General features: G+C 38.6%; 3 protein-coding genes across 4 annotated transcripts; 1 reads left to right on the forward strand and 2 right to left on the reverse strand.

The window, feature by feature from the left end:
• Positions 1-519: 519 nt before the first annotated feature.
• On the reverse strand, positions 520-16,406 carry ck (myosin-VIIa ck). Of its 2 annotated transcripts, none has more exons than XM_044394810.2 (12): positions 16,228-16,406; positions 11,509-11,623; positions 10,230-10,490; positions 9,238-9,587; positions 8,971-9,171; positions 6,335-8,729; positions 4,337-5,787; positions 2,283-3,069; positions 1,655-2,220; positions 1,450-1,596; positions 1,264-1,384; positions 520-1,200 (listed from the first exon to the last, which is right to left on the reverse strand). In XM_044394810.2, the coding sequence occupies exons 2-12, from the start codon at positions 11,524-11,526 to the stop codon at positions 994-996; spliced, it is 6,504 nt and encodes a 2,167-aa protein (XP_044250745.1). In that variant the 5' UTR covers positions 11,527-11,623; positions 16,228-16,406; the 3' UTR covers positions 520-993. The 2 variants fall into 2 exon arrangements, with proteins under 2 accessions (XP_044250745.1, XP_070075602.1); XM_070219501.1 differs by lacking the exon at positions 16,228-16,406 and adding an exon at positions 16,074-16,180.
• On the forward strand, positions 15,486-21,851 carry LOC108062262 (uncharacterized). Its single transcript, XM_017148850.3, has 3 exons — positions 15,486-15,632; positions 21,180-21,617; positions 21,682-21,851. The coding sequence occupies exons 2-3, from the start codon at positions 21,252-21,254 to the stop codon at positions 21,835-21,837; spliced, it is 522 nt and encodes a 173-aa protein (XP_017004339.2). The 5' UTR covers positions 15,486-15,632; positions 21,180-21,251; the 3' UTR covers positions 21,838-21,851.
• Positions 21,852-22,613: 762 nt separating this feature from the next.
• On the reverse strand, positions 22,614-24,095 carry TfIIS (RNA polymerase II elongation factor). Its single transcript, XM_017148847.3, has 3 exons — positions 23,959-24,095; positions 23,774-23,865; positions 22,614-23,719 (listed from the first exon to the last, which is right to left on the reverse strand). The coding sequence occupies exons 2-3, from the start codon at positions 23,843-23,845 to the stop codon at positions 22,817-22,819; spliced, it is 975 nt and encodes a 324-aa protein (XP_017004336.2). The 5' UTR covers positions 23,846-23,865; positions 23,959-24,095; the 3' UTR covers positions 22,614-22,816.
• Between the last annotated feature and the right edge of the window lie 53 nt (positions 24,096-24,148).

A 24,148-nucleotide genomic window follows, 5' to 3' on the forward strand; every position in this document is an offset into this window, starting at 1 on the left:
GTAAAAATTAAGTCTTAATTACTTTCAATATGAGCCAACTAAAAGCATAGAAACTAATATATACCACAAAGTAATAAAAGTAGTGGTGCCCCCTCAAAAGATATAAGTACACTTAAAAAAATGTCAAAATACGAAATGTTATTTATTACTCTAAAATATTTAAGAAAAACTTGTGTTATAGGACTATGAATTTTGTTTTTTTTTTATTATTTTATTAACTTGGATGAAACCTTCCAGTTGGGATCGATAAAGATTTTTCAAAGGATTTTTTTATCCAATCAGGATGATTTTTGTTTCCAATCAATAAATCAATCAATAAAATAAAACAAAAACTGTGCCATTGAAAAACATTTTTTCGTGAATCCAGTGTATAAACCGGTGTTACCCATTCGTGTGAAACTCTTTGATTTTATACAGTATTCTCCCCTTGTTGATATCCAATAGTAGTTTGAAATACTTAAAATCAATATGCAGTTATGTATATTGATTTCATCCCATCCCAATCAATAAAAATTCCCATTAAATTGTATATAATTTATTAAATAATTGAACATTTCTATGTATTTGATACAAAACGTCATCAGTACAGATATGCAGTTAGGATATACAAAGAGATAGGTGCAAAATGCGTAGATACAAATGCTTATCCATGGATATGTAAGACCTTTTCTTCATACAAAACACTCGTATTTAATAATTTAACCGGAATGTGTGTGCCATAAGAATACCTAAGAGAGTAATTGCAAAATTTATACAAAGAAAAAACAAAAACTAAAAACAAAACGCGAGTTTGGAAATTGGTTTGGTATAATCGATAGCTGAACAAGACCAAAATTGGAATGAATTCTCTGCGAAGGGAATGCAATTAGAGCGAAGGGTGGGCGGGGGGTGTATAAGGAATGACTTACGACTATAAAGTACTAGGCTTGTGTATAAGTTATTGCAATCGTAATTTATAATTATTATAAATATTTGCGGTAATTGTAGGTTTTACTAGTTGGCTCGTATGGTTCGATTTTTGTTCATATTGGTCAACATCAACGAAATATATGAAGTCAGCAGATCGTCCATTTTGTAGCCGAGCGACGTTTCGCATAGCAGTTTCGAGCCCCTAACCAGATTTCCGATGGTCATGTGGAAATATGTATTGCCCGAGGACCAATTCGAGATGCGTGTAAATGGATGCGTGACCAAAATGTCCTAAAAATGGATAAAGTTTGTTACTAATATTTAATTAGTTTATAAAAGTAATAGACTTCTTACCTTGGTCACTGGATGTATGAGACTCACGCCGTGTTTGTTAATGGCTATCAATAGCATTTCGGGATAATTCGGTTCGGTGGTTTGTTTCACCTCAAAAAAAGCAGAGCCAAAAGTAGGCCACCTGTTAAAATAAATATAAAATATATAAGATGACAAGTTTATTAATTTGTAACTTATAGAACCCACCTATATACAATCTTCAAGAAGGCCACCTTGGCATCCTCGGAAGTCATGCCGCCATCCTGGTTATATGAGGCCACAATCGACCGCTTCCATTCGCTAGTGCTCTGCATTTTCATGATATCCGATGGAATAAGTTCCCTCAGCATTTGCCTATAAAATATATAATATCGTTAACAAAAAGTCAGCAGTAAAGATCAAATTAACTCACGGTATGGCCTGTAGTTCTTGTTTATTTTCACCAAATCGCACGCGGAAGACGAGGGCAGCCAGCTTGGCCGCCTCCTCGCGGGAACACTTGTGATAGCCGCGCAACAGCTTGGGCAACTCCTGGTGGTAGTGGAAAATGAGATCGGCATTCCGATCCTTGCCTGGCACTGTGTTTGTCCACAGTTTCTTCATGAAGAAGACCTGGTAGGTGAACTGCGGATTGGCTCCATCGCGTATGGGTCGCGCCTTCTTAATCCAATCGGTTAGATGGCGTACGAAATCGAAAAAGAAATCACCCTCGGGCACCGAGATGACCTTATCGGCGATCTTGACAAACAGTGAGAAACCCTCGCTGGTGCGCAGCGATAAACGTTGCGAGATATTATTGCAAAAGTCCTTGGCCCGCGTGGAGCTGTCGACCTCGAAGGCCTCGTCCGTGTCGTCCGGGAAGTAGACCTTGTGAAAGATCTGCGTGGTCTTGTGCTGTATGGCCTCCACTTCCACCTGATGCGGCGGATATTTGCGTTGTCCATGACGTATGGTCTTTTGCAGTCGATGCATCGAGTCCTGTTTATAAATTAATTTATTTTAATACCAAGCTTTAGTTATAAATATATAGATTTTCTTACCTGAGAAATGGGATGACGTCGCGTGCGCAGGAACAAAAGCAATTCTTTGAGCAAACCCTGCGAGCAGGCAAATAGACCCGTGGCCAACCACATCAGTTCCCAGCCCCGCTCCTCGGACATCCGATTGCGGTTGTCCGTCAGCTGCTTCATCAGCTGACAATAGATCTCATCCCGCAAAATCTCATGCTTTAGCGGTCCATCGAATATGTGATCCGTGATCTCGTTGCCCATTCGCGGCCTTTTCGAGGGCAAATCTCCCATGTACTTTAGTATGGCTGCAAAGGCGAAGCAGGCCTCCTCGGCGAACTCCTCCTTGCTTTGCAACTTGCGTAGCAGGGGCGCCTTGATGGGATCCCGCGCGTAGCGCCACAGCTCTTCGCTGCGTTTCGAACTTAGGGTTAGAGTTTTCGACATGGTTCGTTTGGGCGGCAAACGGAAATGATCGAGGGCATATTCCATCAACGTATGCGGTCGATCTCTGGGCTCCACAGCCCCGCCATTCGAGGCCATACTAAGTCGCCGGCCGTGGTGAGCCTCCTCGATGTTGAACAAGGCCAAAATATCCTGCGGTGGCTTGCTGAGCGTGGGCAGAACATACACCGTTTCGGCTGGGAAATCACCACGTTCCTGGGAGCGATCGCAGCGTCCTATGCACCAACCGTTGTTCAGCACGGACTCGCCACAAGATTCATCCTCCAGAATGATAAGGTCGCCCTTGAAGAAGGACAGAAAACTCGTTCCATCCGATGGAGCACGATAGTCCTGCAGGGCTATAACAAATTTCGATCTGGAAAGGGAAAATCAGTTATGATATTCTAGGCAGTGTTTGGAAAATAACACACACTGTAAAAAACATGTTAAATGTAAAAGTGTTAAGGGGTTATATACCTTTTTTGAGCGAAAAAATTGAGGGAACTTTGGATTTTTTTTTGGTGTGTAGCGATTATTTTATGACAGTGAAGTTATTATTTATTGATAGTACATGTTTTTATCGAAACAACAAACCTTTGTTCTTGAAAAAATATGAATAATTTACGAAGTTATGGCAATTCTTTCGGAACCCTTTTTTTTTATAGCGGCTTGCGGTGACCACGATGGAAGTCCAGCAGGTCAACTTATATCAAAAAACCAAAAATTTTTAGTTAGTATAGTATTATATCCAGTTCGTGAACGATTATTTTTAAGAATATTTGCTTTTTTCTGCATACAGTAACAATTTTTCCAAAAAGTTGATTTTTCGAGTTCTAAAAATTTTATTAAAAAATTCTGATCTGCGAAATTAAAATTGGCGCATAAAAACTAAATCGTTCACGAACTCGGCACAATCATTACGAATAATTTAAAAAAAAATTGAAGAAGATCGATCGAATAGTTCTTGCGCAATCGTGGTCACAGCGAAAGCACTTTTGGAAAAACACGACTTTGAGATAATCGAATTCAAAGTTTTACGTTGACGTTGCAACTATTGAAGTCGAGCGCGTCAAAACGCTGTTTTCCTATCGAACTATTAGTCGGATCTGTATGAAAATTTGGGAAGATGTTCTCTAGGGGATATACTTTAGGATTCAGCAAAAAAAAAAAATTCGTTTTTTTGAAAAAAAAAAGGTATATAACCCCTTAAGTTCCAAAAAAGTTTTTGACTTGTGTGTAAAAAATTGTATCCTACATATGTTAGAAGCATAAATAATACACACATGTCATATGTGTTATTTACATTACGTGTTTTTTACACAGCGTGTTTTTAACAAAATGAGTTATTAAAGCGTCTGAATTATATGTTTAACTGAAAAATTCATGGTTTTTTAAAGTATATGAATTTATATAAGCTTTTAAATGGAGCCAAATTAGTTTTTCATTTTCCCTTCGACTCGTTAATGTCAGTAAAATGTAATTTTCATTTGTGTTAAACACAGTGTGTAAAAAACACGAGGGAGCTGTGTGTTAACAATTATTTCTCACATTTAAAAAATGAAAAATAAAATCTTTTATGTTTTTGACATGTGTGTCAATTTCCGAACCCAGATTCTAGGTACTTTAAGCATTTCCTAACTCACCGCTTTTTCAGGCCATCCAAGAAGTAGACAACTAGATCTCGAATATCCTCAGCATTGGGACTCTGGAACGTGAACTCCTCGCCGCGAACCGTGGATAAACTAAAAGTCTGGGTGAACACTTTGTTGGTCTTCTGACTGGAGACGGCAGTGATCTCGGGGAAGCTTAATTCCAGCAGAACCTGCTCCTGATCGTCCACCACATAGACGCCCGTCCAATTGACGGCTATGATTACATCGTTCTTCGGCAGATTCGGCCCAGAGTTGCGATAGGCCTCGTAGAAACGGGAGAAGAGCAGGGGCCACTTGTACTTGGCATAGCTGACGATATCCTCCTTGATCTTTAGCGGCGCAATCTTGTCCTTGACGTAGTAGGATTTCTTGTAGGCCTGCAGAACCAAAGCGGCCCAACGCTCGATGGCCTTGTCCACGCCACTCAAACAAAAGTCGGGTATAAAATTAGGCAACAGGGTGAACAACCGCTCCATCGACATATCGGTGGAGTACTCGATGAAGTATTGCTGGGCAGCAATCATGGCCAGATCCTCCTCCTTGTCGCAGCGATATTCGCCGAACTTCACGCCCCTCACGACCTGCTGGTAAATGAGATTGGTGGCCACTTGATCGTGGGTGGGCTCGTGCCAGGGGGCGAAGATCTCCTTGCGGAAGAACAGACGCCAGGGGGCATTCCGCTCCTGGGCGCCCTGCTCCTTGGCATATTGCTCGCACTGCGAGATGGCGTCCATCACATGATCGCCACCGCTTCCCAACGAGCTGACCTTATCGAAAAGCGCTATGTACAGTGAGAAACCAAACTGATCTTTCAAGGTTATCTTGTCCGACAATTGATTGCACAATTCCCTCGCCGTGGTGGCGGAGTCGGCCAGCAAAGTCTTGGTATTGCCATCCATAAACGTGATAGGCAGCATGATGGGCTTCTTCGATTTGGTGGCCTGCAATTCCAGCCAAGAAGGCGGTTGATTGCGGGTGCCATTGTTAAAGGTTCGCTTCAGTCGCTCCTCGCAGTAGGGCGCATATCCTGGGGGACCCTCGCGGATGAAGGCCCTCAGATAGTTGACAAACTTCTCCGACGGCGCAAAGCAGCCCACGCAAAGTGAAAGCAAAATCCAACCCCTGGCATGCGAGGATTTCAGTGGATTGTTCGTTAGCTGCTTGCAAATCTGGCAATAGATCTCGTCACGCAGCTCGGCGCGCAGGATGCCGTGGCCAATGATAAAGTGCAGCTTCTCCAGGTTGGAGGTGGGCCGCGATTGCAGCCACGACTGATAGCTATCCGCCGTGTACTCATCATCCTGCAGACGGCGACGCACATCCTCACCCAGCTTGTTCTTTCGCTTCAGCGTTAGTGAAACTAGTTTGTGGCGAATGGAGCGCGGCTTTTGCTTGAGGAAGGCATCGGGATCCAGGCCCATGAGCTGCGCTTCTTGGAATTCCTATAAGAAAAATATTATTATAAAATTTGTAACATATTATAAAATTCTTATCGGAAATTGACACACATGTTAAAAACATGAAAAATCGTATTTTACAGTGTGAGCAAAGTTTTTGACATGTGTGTCAAATACAAAAATGTTAAAAGCTCACTAGTGTTTTTTACACTGTGTTTTTAACACGACGTGTCTTTTACACACTGTGTTTTTAACACAAATGAAAATTACATTTCACAGACATTACGAGTCGAAGGGAAAATGAAAAACCAATATGGGCCATAATCTCTTATATGTTAGTTTTAACCATTTCAGTTCATTGTGTTTAAAACACGATGCGTAAAAAACACGTCGTGTTAATATAACATCGTGTAAATAATACAAATGACATGTGTGTGTTATTTATGTTTCTACCATATGTAGGATACAATTTTCTACACACAAGTCAATAATTTTATTTGACCCTAACACTTTGACTTTAACATGTTAATAAAAAAAGTTTTTTACAGTGTGTGCTATTTTCCGAACCCTAATTCTTATAGCCTTAACTCACCTTACTCCTGATAAAATTGCGCCCCAAAGTGGCCGTCACCTTGGACATTACGGATGTGGTGTCCATTCGATCCATCGTATGATACTTTGGCTCCGGCATATCACCCGTGAACCTGAGTATGGTGATCCACAAGGCCTGGGCGGCCAGCTGATCGCCCTGCGTGTGGAGCGGCAGCAGGGGATGCTTCAGAGCCTTCTTGGCGTACTGATGATTCACATTGCCCTGGAAGTAGGTGGCGGCGAATTTCTGAAACTTGAACTCCGACAAATCCTCCTCGTCCTCGGAAATGTGTATGGGTGCTATGATATCCTCCTGGTTGACATTTTGCGCATGAGGCAGATCGTTAAACACCGAGGTTTCCCTGCCGCCATGCGGAGTGGGGGCATCGCTACTGGAATCGGGCAGAAAATCGAACATGGCCTCCACCAGCTTGCCATCGTCGACCGGCTCCTCCTGTTTCCTTGCCGCATCATTGATAATATTCATGTTGACCTCCACACGCCGGCGATTCTCGAGCTGCTCCTGGATCTCCCGACGCTCCAGCTCGTGCAAACGATCCCGATAATGCTGCTCGGCAATTTCCCTGGCATGCTTATTGCCGCGATGCAGCAGCTCCTGCTCCTCCAGCTTGCGCAGCTGCAGAACCTCCGCGAATTGTTTGTGCTCCAGACGCAGCTTGCGATACCGACGCACGGCAATCATGCGTCGCACATGCGACTGAATCTTGATTACGGCCCACATCTTGTGACCATATTCCCTCCTCACCAAATAGCCGCGGGCATGGGCCTGCAGACCAACGATATGTCCCCTCAAATGGCGGAAGCGATGGGAGAGGACTCTCGAGCGAATCAGGGCCTGCAAACGCATATAGCCCACGCGCATATTCCTGTAACGCTTGCGCTGCGCGTAGCCCTTCCAGAATCTCTGCACGGTGATGGCAGCGGCTCGCAGTCGCAGGAATCTTCTGCGATATACCCATCCCCTTATGCTTCTCTGCAGGATGAGTATCTTTCGCGTCAGCACGCGATCCCGTTCCTGCTCCAGAAACAGATCGTGGGCATCCTTCAGAAAGACCTTTGTGTGTCCCAGCTGATAGTCCGATTTGCCGAGCACAACAGCGCAAATCCTCGAGGTGGCCGCCTGGCAGTCCGTGCGATGCGCCGGCGGTACACCGGGTATTAAAAAGCGATAGCGCTCCACAAACTCCCTGAAGCCATGTCTGATTGGATAGCCAGCGCGGCGAATCCTTATGGTTTCCATCATGCCAGAGTATCTCAGTTGACGACAGCACAAACCACGATCGAACATCATCGGTTTCTTCAACTCATTCGGTTTAATACAACGTATAAAGAAGGGCTGGCAACTGCAGAGCGTTTTCATCAGCGCATCGAGGGATTTCCTGAACTGAGTAGATAGCGTCGGCGTTCGCTTCCTCGTCTCGGCACCCATTTCAATGTCCTGGGCAAAGATTTGGCGAAGGAACTTGTTGCCACTCTGGCTGACCAAATGCAATAGATCCGGACTAAAGGTGTCCCTGTTTTTATCCAGGAAACCACGCGTATCATAGAATACAACGCCTGCAAAGTGATTCAGTCCGAAACTCGTATTAATATCCGACTTGGGCTTCAGATAGTTCTTGTGCGCTCCATGGGTTTTGTGCAGCTTGGCCAGCATCGTGGTATCCGTGCCCTTGGGAAACCGCGCCTCCTCATCGATCAAAGCCATAATATTCAGCTGCTTAATGGCTATCAAATCGAGGGCATCCTGATTGTCCACAAACTCAATGTGCTGCCAATTAATGGCCTCGTGGTTGTACTCCTCCTGCTCCAACTTGAAAATGTGCTGCACAAAGAACTGCTGCAGATTCTCATTGGCATAGTTGATGCAGAACTGCTCGAAGCTGTTCTGATCGAAGTTCTCGAAGCCAAAGATGTCCAGAACGCCGATGGCATTGCGTGAAGTGCCGCGCGGCTTGAAAATCGCCGTGTTGATCTTTCGCACAATGTGCACAAACATTCGGCCGTAAATTCCCTTCACAAAGGCATCCCGCACATCCACCGATTGATCCCGCGACAAAGTGGACACCACTGTTTCGCCATGAGCAAAGAGCGTGCGACGGGTTAAGGCATCAATTAGCGGCTGAATAGGTAGTCCTAGTAGTCCAGCAACCCGCTCCACATTTATGTGTTCCGGTATCTCGGTGGCATCCAGATTATCCACCACCGTCGCCTTGTACTTGATGTTGCCGCAGTGCAGCAGGGCAGCCAGCAGCTTGATAATCTCCCAGATTTCTGAATCCGAGAAGAGCAGAACCTTCATGGCGGATCGAATGTCGGAGAATTCGGCGGCATCGTCACGTCCCTCGCAAGTGATGCTATTGCCACCAGTCAGATATCTATAAGAATTTAAATTAAATTAAATTCAGTTCTAAATATTATGAGACTACACAGAAAAAGAACCGATATGAAATTTTATCAGATCATCAAAAATACAAAATGTAGTATTTTTTGAGCAAATAATGTAAAAAAGATTAACATAATCTTTATTCATATCAAAATGATATGAATAACTTGATCTTTAAAAAGTATCAAATTGACCATTACCATTTTTTTTTTCTGTGTATAAAGAAACCTTACTTATAGTCCGCCGCCATGCCCAAATCAAGGCGACTCTTCTCATCCGAGGAAAGTCCAGCCAATATGCAGTAAAATACATGATAATTGCGTTCGCTATGATTCTGGGAAACAATTCGTGACTTCTCCAGCAGATATTGTTCGATCTTGGCTCCCTCGATCACGCCATTGGCGCTAAAGTGTATATCTATGTATTTGCCAAACCTGTATTCAAAATATCATTTTAATTAATACACAAGATCAGATAATAAATTATTATATTACTTTTACCTTGAAGAATTATCATTGCGTATGGTCTTGGCATTTCCGAATGCTTCTAGTATAGGATTCGCCTCGAGAATTTGCTGTTCGATCCACGAGTGCTTGCCACTAATCGCAGCCAGATACTGCAGGATCAGCTTGGTGCTCTCCGTTTTTCCAGCTCCCGACTCTCCCGAAATCACGATGCACTGATCCTGGCGATAGCGCTTCATGTGCGCATACGCATTGTCCCCAATCGCAAAGATGTGCGGCGGCAGCTCTCCGATTTTACGCTCCTTGTAGAGCTTTATCTGATCGGCCGTGTAGATGGGCAGGATCTGGTAGGGATTAACGGCAACCAATATGGAGCCGGTGTATGTCTGAAAGTAGGGAGAAAGAAGGGCGTTTATATTTATATTTCATAACCATAAAACCGGTAGAAAACTAAAGAAAAACTCATATTCGGAAATCATCTAAAATAGCATATTAACATTAAATTAATACCATAGTTGATCCCAATACACGAATTCTTTGTTTTTTATATAAAAATTTGTATGATAAACAGAAATAAAGCTTATATATGTTGCGCGATAACAAATATATAGGAAAAATAAACTAAAAATAATTTAATATTGAATGGACAAGATAAGAATTTATATCTATAATTTAATGAGTGATGGAGCAACATAATTGAATCTTAACGAGCTTTTATTACTTTATGTTCATTATTTAAGTTTTAGATATTTTTTTTGGATAGCAATACTACTTTTTTTAATAAGAAGAATTAAATCCCTTTTAATTAATTAGGTTATAAGTAATGATTTATTCTAGAGTTTTTTTTTTTTGGCCATACTGACAATATAAATATTTTTAAATAGCATTACTACTTTTTTTAATAAGAATAATTAAATCCCTTTTAATTAATTGGGAATTAAATCCCTTTTAGTTAATTATGTTATAAATAAAGGTTAATGATTTATTATAGAGTTTTTGCTTTGCAATATTCATAGGTTACTACTCACGTATATAAGATTCTCCTTGTATCTGATGAGCAGATTCCGCAAGATGCCAGCCTCGTGCAGATCACCCAGGGATATCATGTCCTCCACTCCCTGGACGGAGGACGCGTGCATGGCCTTGATGCGGCGCTCCGGTGCCAGCCACACCTCGTCGCCATCGTCATCGCGCACCTGGATGCGACGACCCTCCGCGGAGACGACACGTGCTCCAATGGCCACATCGAATTCTCGCCCCGAGGCGGGCTCTATCCAGATGTAGTCACCCTGCCGATCAAAAAAAGAGCGTAATTACAATTTTTTGTTCAATTTTTTACCATTTTTCAATTTTACGATTTTACAATTTGACATTCAGTTCTTTACGAGGCCTGCCGCATTCGGTTGCCATGGACATGGGGGCCATAAAGACTGTGCTGTTTGTTGTAAGAGTCAGTTGAGCGGAACGCAACGAAAATAGTGATACCAGGGACAGACATGAGCAATGCACAGTGATGGGCGGAAATAAATTGATAGGTGGGAGGTATTTCAAGTTCTTTTGCAATAAAACTATTTTACAGAAGGTTAAGATCAAAGTAGTTATTAGAACTTGAGTAAAAATATAGTTTTTAGGTATAACATTAAAAATTAGTTTTAAAGATTTTAGATAAGAAATAACTGGATTTTCAGATTTATAAAACAGGATTTTTCAAAGTTATTAAAACTGGATTTAAAAATCAATTTTTTATAAGTACATAATTTGAAACAAGTTTTAGATATTTAAGATAATATATAAATGGAGTTTTTGATTTCTAAATAGGGATCTTTCAATGAAGGTTCAAGATCTTTGTGGGTGTAATAAATAAATATTTAAAAATATAACAGCCAAATATTATCCTACTTTTTTTTTAATTTCTAAAATATACTCAAATACAGTAGTATGATATATTATAATAGATCTGTTTACAAATATAAAGTATGGATTTCTACGATAAAAAGTTAAAGAGTTTAAGTAGTACAATAAGTTATTACGATTAAATTGTACCAAAAGGCAACTTCAAAAATTAACTAACAATTAAGAACCTGTTGATTTAAGCAACCTGTTGTTCCCTTCTCCCTGTACAACTTTTTCCATCCACCACTGTGTGGCAAGAGTAATGGGAGTTGAAGTGAGGCATGGCGTGGAACTTCCGCTTTTTGCTTCTGTCGGGTTAGTTAGTAGTACGGGAAAAGTGAGATAGATGGAGATGGCCGGATAAGGAATGATACCCCCACAATATCCCTTGCTAATGGGGAATGAAATACTTACACGTGTTACAATCACCATATTCGTCCTCCTTCATTTACTGATCCTGATGGGTTGGCATCCAGATACCAAGTTCCTTCGTTCCCTCGTTCCTCTTCGCTGCTGCTGTATTACTTTTCTGTTCCAAAAGAGAACCAGTGGAAGAGTTAGTGAACAACCACATGAACAACAATAAGAACAACAAAATACAAGTTAGCGCCTGCGGCAAATAAAACCGGCTTGGGGGAAAAAAAATTAAGGTGAAGTTTACGGTAAATTGAAAGAATTCACAACTTGTCGCTGTCTTCGTTTGTGGTCTTTGTTGCTCTTGGTATCAGCGCTTTCCTAGCTTTGAGGTAAACGTCTTTCTTTCCTCGATTTGGCCAACAACCAAGTCGCTGACCAAAGTGGCAACTCATTAACAAAACAAAAACAACAACAAATTAGTCATCAGTCTTAAATCCACACATCCATAAAAATCATACTTTCGATACTTCTTTTCTTCTCTTCTCAAACTAGGGAAACCAAAACCAATACGTGACCGTAGATCTTAAAAAAAAAAATAATATAAACCTTTAAACCTTTAGACATGCAAAAAAGGCCATCGAGCTATTTTCACTTTTTAACTTCAGTCGGGGCAAACAATCCAATGGATACGAGAACCATCGCCCCGAAAAAAGAGGGTCTAACCGAAATCGAAGGTCTCAATGAGCTGCGTTTGTTATGCAAATTACTTGGTTTTCATTGAAAATATTTACTTTCATTACTTTGTACGGCATGGCGGTAATTTAACAATATTTTCGATTTAGGCAATAGAAAACTTCGCACCATCTTTACTTTGAAAGGTGTTGACATTGACGAATATTGCTTAAGGAAAACAAGACTTATCAATACAATATAAATAAATATTAAAAATAATTTAAGCTATAACAATAGTACCTTAAAGAACTTTAATAATTTCATGAATTAACCCATACAATTTATACACAGAAAAAAAATTATCAAAAGATCAGATTAATATGTGCAAGTTAGTTTAATATTTTTTAAAGATTAGTTGTTCATATCATTTTGATACGAATTAATGTTATATTGATCTTATTTTACAATATTTGTTCAAAATATACAGCATTTGGTATTTTAAAACAGTATTTTTATAGCTTTTATGAAAGGATAAAATATCAAGTTCATATGTTTGAATCATATCGAATTTTCCTTCTGTCCTTTCCTAAAAAAAAGTGCTCTACTAAATGAAAACTGTTGACCGGTTCTAGATACTTTTTAAATCAAGACCATAAGAGTAAGATAAAACAAGGTTTTACGATTGTTGGTCTTTAATTCCATTTATCATCTTAAAAGATGCATTTATTTAATCACTTGAAAACCACAGGAAAACTCATCTAATCTGCGCAATGCAATCAGCATGTAGATCGGCTTTTAAAACCCAACTGCTTCATTTTCCAAGCCAGCCATGAATCAGAATTTCTCGCTGGCGTCATTTCCCAGTCGGTTACCATCGAAACCGCCTTTCAATTGGACACCCCATCCATCATTTAACACATGGACTAACGGCTGCCGCCGCAGCGGAATGGTATAGTATGGTATAGTATAGTATAGTTACTCATTTTGGAGGCGTCTCTCCTCTTCCTCTCCATAGTAATTGCAACATGCCAGACAAAAAACGGCAAGAGCAACCAAATTTAGTGGCACACGGCGGCACGTATACTCGCACACATACCAGTCTGGTTACGCTCTGCCGGTCAAAATACAAGTCCAATGCACATAGGGAACCCATCTACCGCGATCCACACTCAAAACCCGACTATATATGTAGCAACCTGAATTGTTGGTTAGAGTTCAGGCAATTATCTGAGTACAAACGAACTTTAAGTATTAAATAATATTGCCCAATATTAGCTGTACTGTTATCAGTACCCAATATGATAGTATAATTCTTTAACCCATAAACAAAGTCGGTTATACCTTGAATATCTTTGTAGAACCCGGAAAATTTCAGTATTTTATCTAACAATAGTTATATTTAGTTTTTCTCAAAATACAATTAATATATTCCAAATTCTTCAATATCTGGAATTATTTAAAAATTACTTAGAGACCGGAAAATGTTAATATTATTTAAAACAATGTTAGCTCTATCTAGTTTTTCTAGAAAAGCCATATCATAGTTCCCAAGTTCTTCGAATTTAAGACAGCACTTTAACTAAACACAGTCATACCTAAAATTATTTAAAAATGATTGCTTAATGCCCATACTGCTGTTATCGTAGCTCACCGAAGTGCAGGTAGAGATAAGCAAAAAAACATTAAACAAGGTGTAAATTTTCGAGGGGTACGGCTGACATATATCTCTGGGCATGACCAAAAACGATTAAGAATCGTAAGAATCGAGCCAGAAGAGTGTCTAAGAATTTCCGTCTCGGCAGATTCTGCTTGGGATCATGATAATGATAATTCCCTCAATGGCACACGATTGGCACGTCTCTAAGTGCATATATACGGAATACCTACGATATATAATATGTGTGACTGAGAGAGTGCGTTTCGAGTTGTGTTGCGAGTGATCCAAAAGTTCATCGAGAGTCATTAGTGAAAGTTCGTGTGTGGCTGCCACGTACAATTACGGTTTATGCCATCTACTCTACATATAGACACATAGTATCTACGATACATATATCGCGCTAATACCAATTGTTTAATGTACCCACTTTTTGTTCACTTTGACTTTGACACTTGACACCGCGTTGTTGTCACTTTTTGAGCAATCTGTGGTATAAACAGCGAAACAACATATGTAGGTTCGTCTAAATCGACACACATGAAATGATAATCTAATCTGGGGTTCGGTTCATTCAGCTAGTGTTAAGTTTATTTATTGGGGTTATTGGACCGAAGTATTTTTAAAAAAATTTGTTTATTGGACCAATGATTTTGTATTCCATAAATTAATTACAAAATATAATATTCATATAATAAACCTTTTAAATTATTAATAGTATGATTTATAAATCTTAATGGAACCCCTTTCAAAATAATTTTTTTAGACCTACATTTTAAGTTTCTGATTTATTTTTGGGTTATTTTATATAAACAACTGTAATTTAAATTTTTAGCAATATCTTTCTTTCCAACTTTGTGTCATTTGCCATTAAAATTCTTTTTCCCAAAGCCTAGTATCTTTTCACACAATTTGTTTCTGGTTTTACAACTTAAATCTTCTAAAAAAAAAAATAACGACTCACCAACAACAGCAAAGAAAAACTGGGCAAAGTATTATGTTCATTTTTTTTATTATGTATTTAGAGAAGACCTTAAAAAAGTTTCACCAAACAAACAGAAAGTCGCTGCGTGCGCGAAAGCCCCCAGCAACAACAACAACAAAAACCACAACAACAACAGCAACACAACATTAATGGAACCCAACAACCCAAATGGAAACGCAAAAAAAAAAAGGTTGAGATGGGAGAGAAGAAACAAAAACCGGCTAATGAAAAGCGTTTATTTGAAAAAGGGTTTTTCCAATTGTCCACACACGAAATGTCCCGTTGTGCAACAGCAAAAACAACAAACCGGACAAACAAGTGTGTCTGCCTCGTTGTTGTTGTTGCTTTTGTTGCTATTGTCAATTTGAGAATTCTTGACCGCTGCACAGGAAGAAAATGTACATTTTACATATTTTTTAAATATTTATTTTCAAAAATAATTGCTGTTGTTTAATAAACCTTCAATAAGAGATCAATAAAGGAATATTGAAATTATTTTGAACTCTGCACCAGAATTTCCAATTGATATGGAAAAAAGGTGAAATACTAATTTTCGAAACTTTCATTTCCGATTAGAAGTAGAAATTTTACTACAAAGTAAATTTATAGATGTGTTTTATCAACCTTTGATAAGAAATCAGTTAACGAATAGAAATCATTTTGAATTTCCAATTAAAATAGAAAAAAGGTCAAATACTCATTTTTGAAAATTTCAATTTCCAAGTTTCAACTGGAAAATATAAAATTGTTTTTAATTTTTAACAGATTAAAGCGGTTCCATTTATTAAAAAATAGTTGCAGTGTGGAAGCCTGGTTCAAGCTCAAGGAGAGAGGAAATGGGCAAGAGAGAGAGAGCGATGGCTAGGAAAGGTATGGGCGGGTGGAAAGGGGGCAAGGCACCCATGAATGTGTTGCACTGTGAGCCGCTCTTACGCATCTCCCCTCTCGCTCGCTCTGCCGTTCTTCGGCAGGTGTACCTGTACCTCTGCGGCATGTGTGTGAGTGCGAGAGAGTGGGGCTGCGTTTGTAGTGTGCATGTTAGTACCGTTCTAGCCAACGAAACCTGAAGCGTAGCTATTTAATTTGGTCAGCCGCTCAAAGCAATAAAAATGCAATGCAGCCACGTCTTCGTCTCGTCTCGTTTAAAACAAAAAAAACTAATAAAATCGATGATACTTAAACTACACTGAGATGCTGTGACCCTTGTCATTTCCATTTTCCCTCGCTGGCTCTTCTAGCCCCAACAACAGTCACACACACACCGACTTGCAGGGTTAATGCACTCTTTTCTTTTTTCCAATCACTCTCTACCTTAATTGTTGCCTCAGAACTTTTGCACTCTTTGAACCGTGGCTGTATGTATATTGGCCAGGTATTGCCGTTTAATTAACACTTTTTTCGACCAGTCGAAAGCGGGATATGGGATATTCTTTTTGAAAACAGGTTACATAAATAGGTCACGCACCAGCAAATCGAGGGAAAAGTGCAGCGCGCTGATTGTTCGCTTTTCCAGCGGCACAAAGTCAACCGAGCAACAGGTAATCGCACTACAGACTTTTGGCCATTTTAGCCTTTTGGTCATTTGTTTATTTGCCGCGAATCGGAGACGAGACGAAACGAAACGAACTTGCAGCGAGAAATTTTAATCGAAAACAAACGGCGATCGCTGTTAGGGGTGGAGAAACATCAATAGAAACATCGATGCTTTAACATTTTCTAGTCATCGATGCTTTTTGCCACAATCGATGCTTTTGTCCCATCACCAATAACGTAAGTGTCAAAACGTAAGCAAACGTAAGTGTAAGTTTTACGTAACGCCAGAGAGAGAGAGAGAGCGGCGATCGCTGTTAGAGGTGGGGAAACATTCGATGTTTTAAAATTTTCTATGTTTTTGTCCCATCACCAAGAACGTAAGCGAAAGTTTTACGTAACGCCGGCTTGTAGTATATACTGTTTAGTATTTTTAGTATACTTTAATGATTATTGTTCTATCGATATCAATCAACTTTCTTGCGCGCCGATTTTATTATTTAAAGCTTTAAAATTTTGTACAGAACTTATTTATATTGTTAACGTATTTTTGTTATTACTTTATTTTCACAAGTTTTACTAAAAAACGAGGTGTTCGACCCATTACACTAGTTTACAGCCAAACTGCTCCAAGGCAATTAATGGCAAATTCTGTTAGTGTTCGACCCCCAAATCACGAAAATACCACTAATTTTTTTTTTCGATGGCACAGTTTTTTTTTTAAGATTTTTTAACAAAAACATACCGTTTGCCTTCGCTCCATTTAAGTAATGTCAAGCGGCAATATTCGCAAATTCTCCTCGGTGTCCAAGCCTCTTCAAGATTTGGTTTAATGCGAAAGTAGAGGAAATATCGATCTTCTACCTCACTGTCAAAGGGTCGAAATGTATTGCTCATAATAAATTTACCACACACATTGCAAAAAGTCTCTGGGCCATTTAAGCAATTGTATTCCTTAATTTTATTCATTATCACACACAATCACAAGCACAATCCTCTTTTTTTATTCGTAGTCTTATTTTCGTTTTTTGATACTGCAGTACTTATTAGAAAAAGCATGCTTTTTTTGAAAGTATGGTTATTTCATAAGAATGATTTATTCAAATGGATATTACTTATTAAAAATACTCACAGTCATAACGCAAGCAATTTTATATTTTTTAAGGAATTTTTAAAAATTAAATTCATTTTTATAATTTTCTAGCTTTTAAATATCTGATTTAGTTATTTTTTGACCCGGCTGCCATCACCACTCATTTTTGTTTACATGTCGCCGCCTAGGATAAAACTAAAATTTGAACTTTGTCAACCGAAAAAAGTTGAAAAATCCGAACTTTAAAAATCCACCATAAATTCAATCAAATAAAAACACCTCTTAACGAGGTAAAAAACTAGTGACGACCGCACCTTCAACATACAAAAGTTCTGATATCAACATTTGTGACGAAAAATTATTACACTCGTCATTAAATAGACTTTCTACACTCAAAATAAATTTAACCCTAAATTTTAGAAAATCGCCATTAAAATTTCTTTTTTCTAAATACAAGAAAGTTATTTCTAAATCTAAGGAAATTTTTCTTAAGTCAAGAAAGTTTTCCTTAAATCCAGGAAGTTTTTCTTAAATGTAGAAAATGGTTACCATGAACTAAAATCACCCTAAAATCTAGAAAAAATGCCCTTAAAATTAGAAATTATTTTCTGAAAAATAGAAAGGCAAACGAAAATAATAAAGTATTTTGGCAGCACCCTTTCTAAATATGAGTGCCCTAACCCTAAAATTAAGCTAACCCTAAATAATAGAAACATTTTCTAAAAAATAGAAAGTTTTTCTAAAAAATAGAAATAGTTGTTTTCACATGCTCTGGCACACCAAAATGTTCAATGCCAGAACTTGTCAGTTGCCGGGCGGCTGTACTCGTAGCGCAGACGGTTAAAGCGCTTGGTTAGAAATCGAATCGACCCTGGTTCGAGTCCCAGAGCAAACTATTTTTTACCTTTTTTTTAAGTTTTTTTTAATTTTTTTTGTTGTATTTTTTTTAAATTTGTTTTTATACTCTTTTTTTTTTATTCCTTTTTTTATTGATGGCAAGCGGTAAACCGAAAATAATTTGGTTTATATTCAGCTATTTACTATATATTTCACATAATATAAATTGCGATAGCATAAATATATACATATGTATATATGTATGTAAATAAGTAAAACGCGAATGGTCAAAATTATGCAATTAGTATTCAAATGTGTTGTCCGCTTGACCCTTTACATACAATGCTCGGTTTGCCACAGCAAATTTAAGTGCTACAATGGCCCAGTATGTAGGCCGTTCGCTCCTCGCGCGGGAGACCTGGGTTCGATTCTCACCGACGGACAAGTAAAAATGTAAGTTTTTTTCATGAAGATAAAATATTAACTAATCATAATTTCTACATTCCCAATCTTCCGCAGTCCCGTAGTCCACATTTACAACCAAATTTGGCTTTGGTTAGATAAGAAATCCAAGCGCAAATACATAATAATAAATACATAACCTTTAACATTCACAATATACAAGACACACAACGCCTGCATATGTATATAGGGAGGAGTACATAATATAAACGTACATATATACAAAAAAAATCATGATTGAACATGTTTTTTTGTTTTGTTTTTAATTTCAATTTTTTAGGAAAATTTCCTACTTTTTAGAAATTTTTGCCCTTAAATTTAGTAAAATTACCCTAAAATTTAGAAATATGACGTCAAAAAAATCAAAAATATAGAAAAATGTGACCCTAAAATTTAGGGCGAGCTTGTCTTGAAGACAAAAGTAGGGCGATTTCCTTGACTTTAGGGTTAATTTTATTTTGAGTGTAATATTTTCTCATTCGGCCCGCCCTAGCAGACTATTCCAGCCTTTTTCCCTTCACAGGCATTTTCTATTGCAGCGTGCCGAATGAGAAAATATTAGAAAGTCTATTTAATGACAAGTGTAATAATTTTTCGTCACAAATGTTGATATCAGAACTTTTGTATGTTGAAGGCGCGATCGTCACTAGTTTTTTACCTCGTTAAGAGGTGTTTTTATTTGATATCAGAAATTTTTGTTTGTTTACATTTGCTCTCATAGGAGCTAATATATACATTTAAATTTAAATTCGTCAATCATAATTTTTAAACTATTGTATTTTAACAAATTGAGTTAAAAAGGCGTTGAAGTATTTCAAAATACCTTTTAAACGAGGTATAGCACATGTCTGTACCTTTAGTAGTGTAGAACTTACAAACTAACGAAATTTAGCTATTTTTAGCTTTTTCCCGCTAAAGTAGCGGCTTTTTCCAAAAGTCGTAGAACAAAAGATTCCTATATGGAACTCTTAAGTGCAAATTTACTGATTCCATGACCCTAAAATACAGTTCGGATAGCCTCCCACAAAATTCAATACTCAGGGAGCGTTAATTGTTCGAGCTGGCAAAAGTGGATATTTTCGAATAAAAATAACTTTTAAACGTGACTTTTTACAGTAATGTGTTATATACCAAAATTTAAGGAATCTCAAGGGCTATACAGTTTAAGGTTTTAAAGAAAATCGTTAGAGCCGTTTTTGAGAAAATTAAAAAAAAAGCTAAAAAAAAAAGTTTAAACAAATTATCTTTTGTTCATATCTTTTTAACTATTACATTTACACAAATTGCATATAGAAGGCGTTTATAGCATTTAAAAATACCTTTCAAACGAGATGCAGCACAAGTCTGTAGTTTTAGTAGTATAGAAGTTAGAAGTTATAGAATTTTAGCTATTTATAGCTGTTTTCCCGCTAAACTAGCGGGTTTTTCCAAAAGTGGTAGAACATAAGTTTTTTATATCAGAACATAAGTTTTAAAAAACATATTTTGGACAAACTGACAAACTGACAAACAGAATTAAATTTTTATTTTGGGAAGAAGAAGAAAATCTTATTTTGGCTATAACTTTTGAACGGAGAGTCGGATTTTGACAAATGACCCCTCATTCGACGGGTATTTTCAAAAGGAATACAACTAAAACATTGCGAGGGGGCATTTATCCCCACCGGCCCCAACAGCTCCAAATTTAGAAATTTTCACTTTCACCGCTCTCTCTCCCAAGCCAATTGATTTTCTTAAAGTCTTGGTATGCAATCCTGTTAGTTTTCGCAATACCTTTCGATAGGTGTATTATTCATTATGATCGGACCATCACAGTAGATTTTCATTTCTTCGTGTATATATAGTAGTCGCCTTCGCACACTCTTCTGGTGCGCTTCGTCACTACATGGACGGCCGTCCATAGTGATTTTTTATGAATTTGGGCCATACTTGGGTTGTTTTGTCCGGTGGCATGTAAACTTTAAGTTTGTACCCATTATAATTTTTCAACGGATTTTTTCAGAGAACCAAAAAACACATTTTTCATCTTTGTCGAGCTGCTGCACTGCCATTACAAAGTTAAGCTCTGATCTATTTACTTTATAATGAAACAAAAACTGGCCCAATTGGGTGGATATTTGCCGAGATATAGGAAGAAATTCGAAAAAAGTCCGATATTTAACATTTTGAACTTTAAAAAATCTTAAAAAAAAACTGTGCCATCGAAAAAAAAATTAGTGGTATTTTCGTGATTTGGGGGTCGAACACTAACAGAATTTGCCATCAATTGCTTTGGAGCTCTCCAAGAATATTATTTTGTAAACTAGTGTTATCTGTAATCATCACCAGTCCACGCCTAAATTTATTTGTTTACTTATTATTAAGGTTCGTCGATCTTTATTATGACTTAATTTTTAATACGCAAGTCGAAAATTTGTTAACGCTTAAAATGTGATACACATCAGAAAGTTTTGCTTTATTATTTAGTTATTAAAATTCAATTAAGCTCCATTTAGGGTAACCAAAACGGTATTATAATAGGTTAGCATTGAATAAAATTGGTTAGTGCGCTCAGGCTAACAGCGGCGATGAAGTTTCTCCTTTGGATCTGCCTCCTCTTTGTTGGAAAATCCCACGAATATGTGCGTTTTACCAATCTCAAGTGCGAAAGCTTTGACAAATCGTACATAGACTTTCCCGAATGCCGACTGAAAGTCCTTGGAAGGGGAATTATAGCCGCGAATATCCATGTGAAGTTACTGAAATTACCATTAAACAGAATGGTAATGCGATTCAACGCTTTTCGGAAGCTCAGCGGCTACCATCCGTTTCTATTCAATGTTTCTAAAGAGCTCTGTCGATCAATGAAGCATCCGAATCGCTTGGATGTCTTCTACTGGTTTTACAACGCATTTCAGCCATTTTCCAACCTCAATCATACTTGTCCCTTCAATGTGAGTAGTTATTACTAATACCTCTAATAATAATTAAAAATTTATTTTATTTTAAACGTTTTAGAATGATGTTTACGTGAAAAACTGCACCTTGCATGACGGCATGTTTGTAAAGGTTCCATTACCAAAGGGAAACTATATGCTGACTCTCGATATGGATGACGGAATTAAAAAGTGGGTTGCAAATTTATCAGTATACTTTGATATTGATGTTGACTAAATGAGGGAAAAACATGTGTGATTTCTAAAACAAAAATATATTATTCTAAATTTTATAACTTATGAAAATGATTGGTATATTTTCCTCAAAAAATAAAAAAATAATCAGGATTTCACATAGCAAAGCTTACTATTTCTCTGGTTATTTCTTCTAAAGAAAAGTTTATAATTCTCCTAATTTTAAATAATTTAGAATTCTTTTGAAAGTCGATAATAAAAGATATCGAAAATGAGTCGAATTCAGTGTTGTAAAGCGATTTATCTGTTAGAGATGACACCGGATCAGATATGACAAGATTTCCTGCGAACGTGAATTTTTTCTTATTTCTATACTTATAAAACCAAATAAAAAATTAATAGACTCAAGTTACGTTATTTAAATGACTTAGCTTAATTCACATTTAATAAAAACATTGATTTCAATTTTTTGTTTTTAGCAGTTAAAATCTTAAAAAATATAAAAAACATAAAAAATAATGTTTTTTGAAATTTTTTCTTTTTTAATTTTTACCAATTAAAACTTTAAAATTAAGATGAGTAAAAAAACACTAACATATCGGTTAAAAATTATAGTTTCTTCATTTTATTTAAAACTTTTTTTTTTAAATGATAAGCTTTTTAAAATTCAAATTCCATTTTCTTCGTACCATAATAAAAAATCCCGTTCAAGTTTCTCATAAAAGTACTTTCTTGCTAATGAAAGTATAGTCGTTATCAGCGGCATGCGTACGTTATCACCGGCATTTGGAAAGGCAGAAAACTGATTGCGGCGACGTCTCCGTTTTATCAATAGTTAATGTTTATTGAAATTTATTTTCATTTGGGTTTTTAGGTGGTCAGAGTAAGCGCCACCGCTTTTGTGGGGCAGCAGATACAAAATGTGTGTGTGGTTTCTCTCGTGTCTTTACAATGTTTTATAAGAATATGAAGGGTGCTGGGAGTGCTGGTGTTTTTGGAACTGTTTAAGGGCCTCCCCGGAGTTAGCAGAACTTCCATCGGTTGCCGCACTCGTTGCACATGACAAAGGTGGTCATAGGTTCGTCGGCGGAACGCGTCTGCAGCTGATTGTAGGTGCAGTTGCGCTTCTTGCACTTGGCGCACTTGAGGAGATCCGTCTTTGTGCCCTGAACGGTGGCCAGCTGGGCATCGTTGATGGCCTCCTTGACGAACTTTTCGCGCAGCTTCTTCATCTCATCGCTGGCCATCTCCTCGGGCGTCATTTTGGCCAGCTGCTTGGCGGTCACGGCGCCGCACATGAAGTTTCCACGCAGCCCCGGATTCTTCAGATCCTTTAGATTGGCCACGCGCGACCGAATGCGATTCTTGTACTTCATATCGGTGTTCTTGAACTCCGAGTAGATGGCATCCTCCAGTTCGGCGGCCATTTCCTCCGGTTCGCCGCATCCCTCGGGCACTTCGCCGATTTTCAGGGCAGCCGCCAGCATTTCGCGGCACTTGAGGCGCACTGCATCCGTCATGCCGCCCGAGGGAAACGAGGATTGTGAGGAGGACTTCTTCTCCTTGTCCTTGGAGGAGGAGGAGCTGCTGCTGCTGGACTTGTCCTTGTCCTTGGCGGAGGAGGAGGAGGAGGACGACTTGGCGGCACTAGAGGATTTGGCGGCACTGCTGCTGTTGTTGCTGCTGCTGCTGTTCTGCGAGGAGCCATCCTTCGAGGAGCTGTGGTTCGGGGTGCTGGGACCCGGGCTGGCCAGGAAGCGCTTCCAGTTCTTGATGAGGGTCTTGGCCAGAGCGATAACCTCGTCATCCTTGCTGCTTTTGCGCAGTTCATTCACCGTCATCCCAATGCGAGTCTTGGTCAGAATGTCCAGGTTGATATTAAGCGTTTGCAGGGCCTTCAGCAGGTCCAATGCCTGATCCTGTCCCTGGAAAATAATAATTACGATATACTAATGCTTATTTAACCCCGAAAAACTCACTGTTCCATCGCTGGCCATCGAAATCTTGCTCATCTTCTTCTGGATCCGAAACACTTCTTCCTCCACGCTCATTTTTCGGGCCAATCTAGAATCTGTGCAAATCAGAGGTTAGGTTCTGGGACGTCGGTAATAGGATTTAGCCTAGTCTTTATGTCACCGGCTCGATGATATTTGCAATGTATTACCTCTTTTCCCTCCAATAAATGTTGTTTACTTTTTTTTTCGTTTCTGTATTCGCAGAACGAGTGGGGGGAAGAATGACCCTAACGCGTTTTAGTGCTACCGCATGGCGGCTTGCCGGAAAATACCAGAACATGCCGAACACGGAAAAGTTTCCAACTGGAATAAAAGGAATGTTACCGTATTTTACCAGAA

The sequence above is a fragment of the Drosophila takahashii genome, chromosome 2L (genome assembly GCF_030179915.1).
Source record: "Drosophila takahashii strain IR98-3 E-12201 chromosome 2L, DtakHiC1v2, whole genome shotgun sequence".
Taxonomy (NCBI): Eukaryota; Metazoa; Arthropoda; class Insecta; order Diptera; family Drosophilidae; genus Drosophila; species Drosophila takahashii.

Bases quoted from the DNA above. Each gene is read 5' to 3' on its own strand.
- ck (XM_044394810.2), bottom strand. The intron at 8,730-8,970 runs GTAAGGTTTCTT...AAATTCTTATAG, and splicing joins GGCATGGCGGCGGACTATAA to ATATCTGACTGGTGGCAATA. The intron at 3,070-4,336 runs GTGAGTTAGGAA...TTCCCTTTCCAG, and splicing joins TTGGATGGCCTGAAAAAGCG to ATCGAAATTTGTTATAGCCC.
- LOC108062262 (XM_017148850.3), top strand. From the start codon at position 21,252: ATGAAGTTTCTCCTTTGGATCTGCCTCCTCTTTGTTGGAAAATCCCAC. The intron at 21,618-21,681 runs GTGAGTAGTTAT...TAAACGTTTTAG, and splicing joins ATCATACTTGTCCCTTCAAT to AATGATGTTTACGTGAAAAA.
- TfIIS (XM_017148847.3), bottom strand. From the start codon at position 23,845: ATGAGCGTGGAGGAAGAAGTGTTTCGGATCCAGAAGAAGATGAGCAAG. The intron at 23,720-23,773 runs GTGAGTTTTTCG...ATTATTTTCCAG, and splicing joins CGATGGCCAGCGATGGAACA to GGACAGGATCAGGCATTGGA.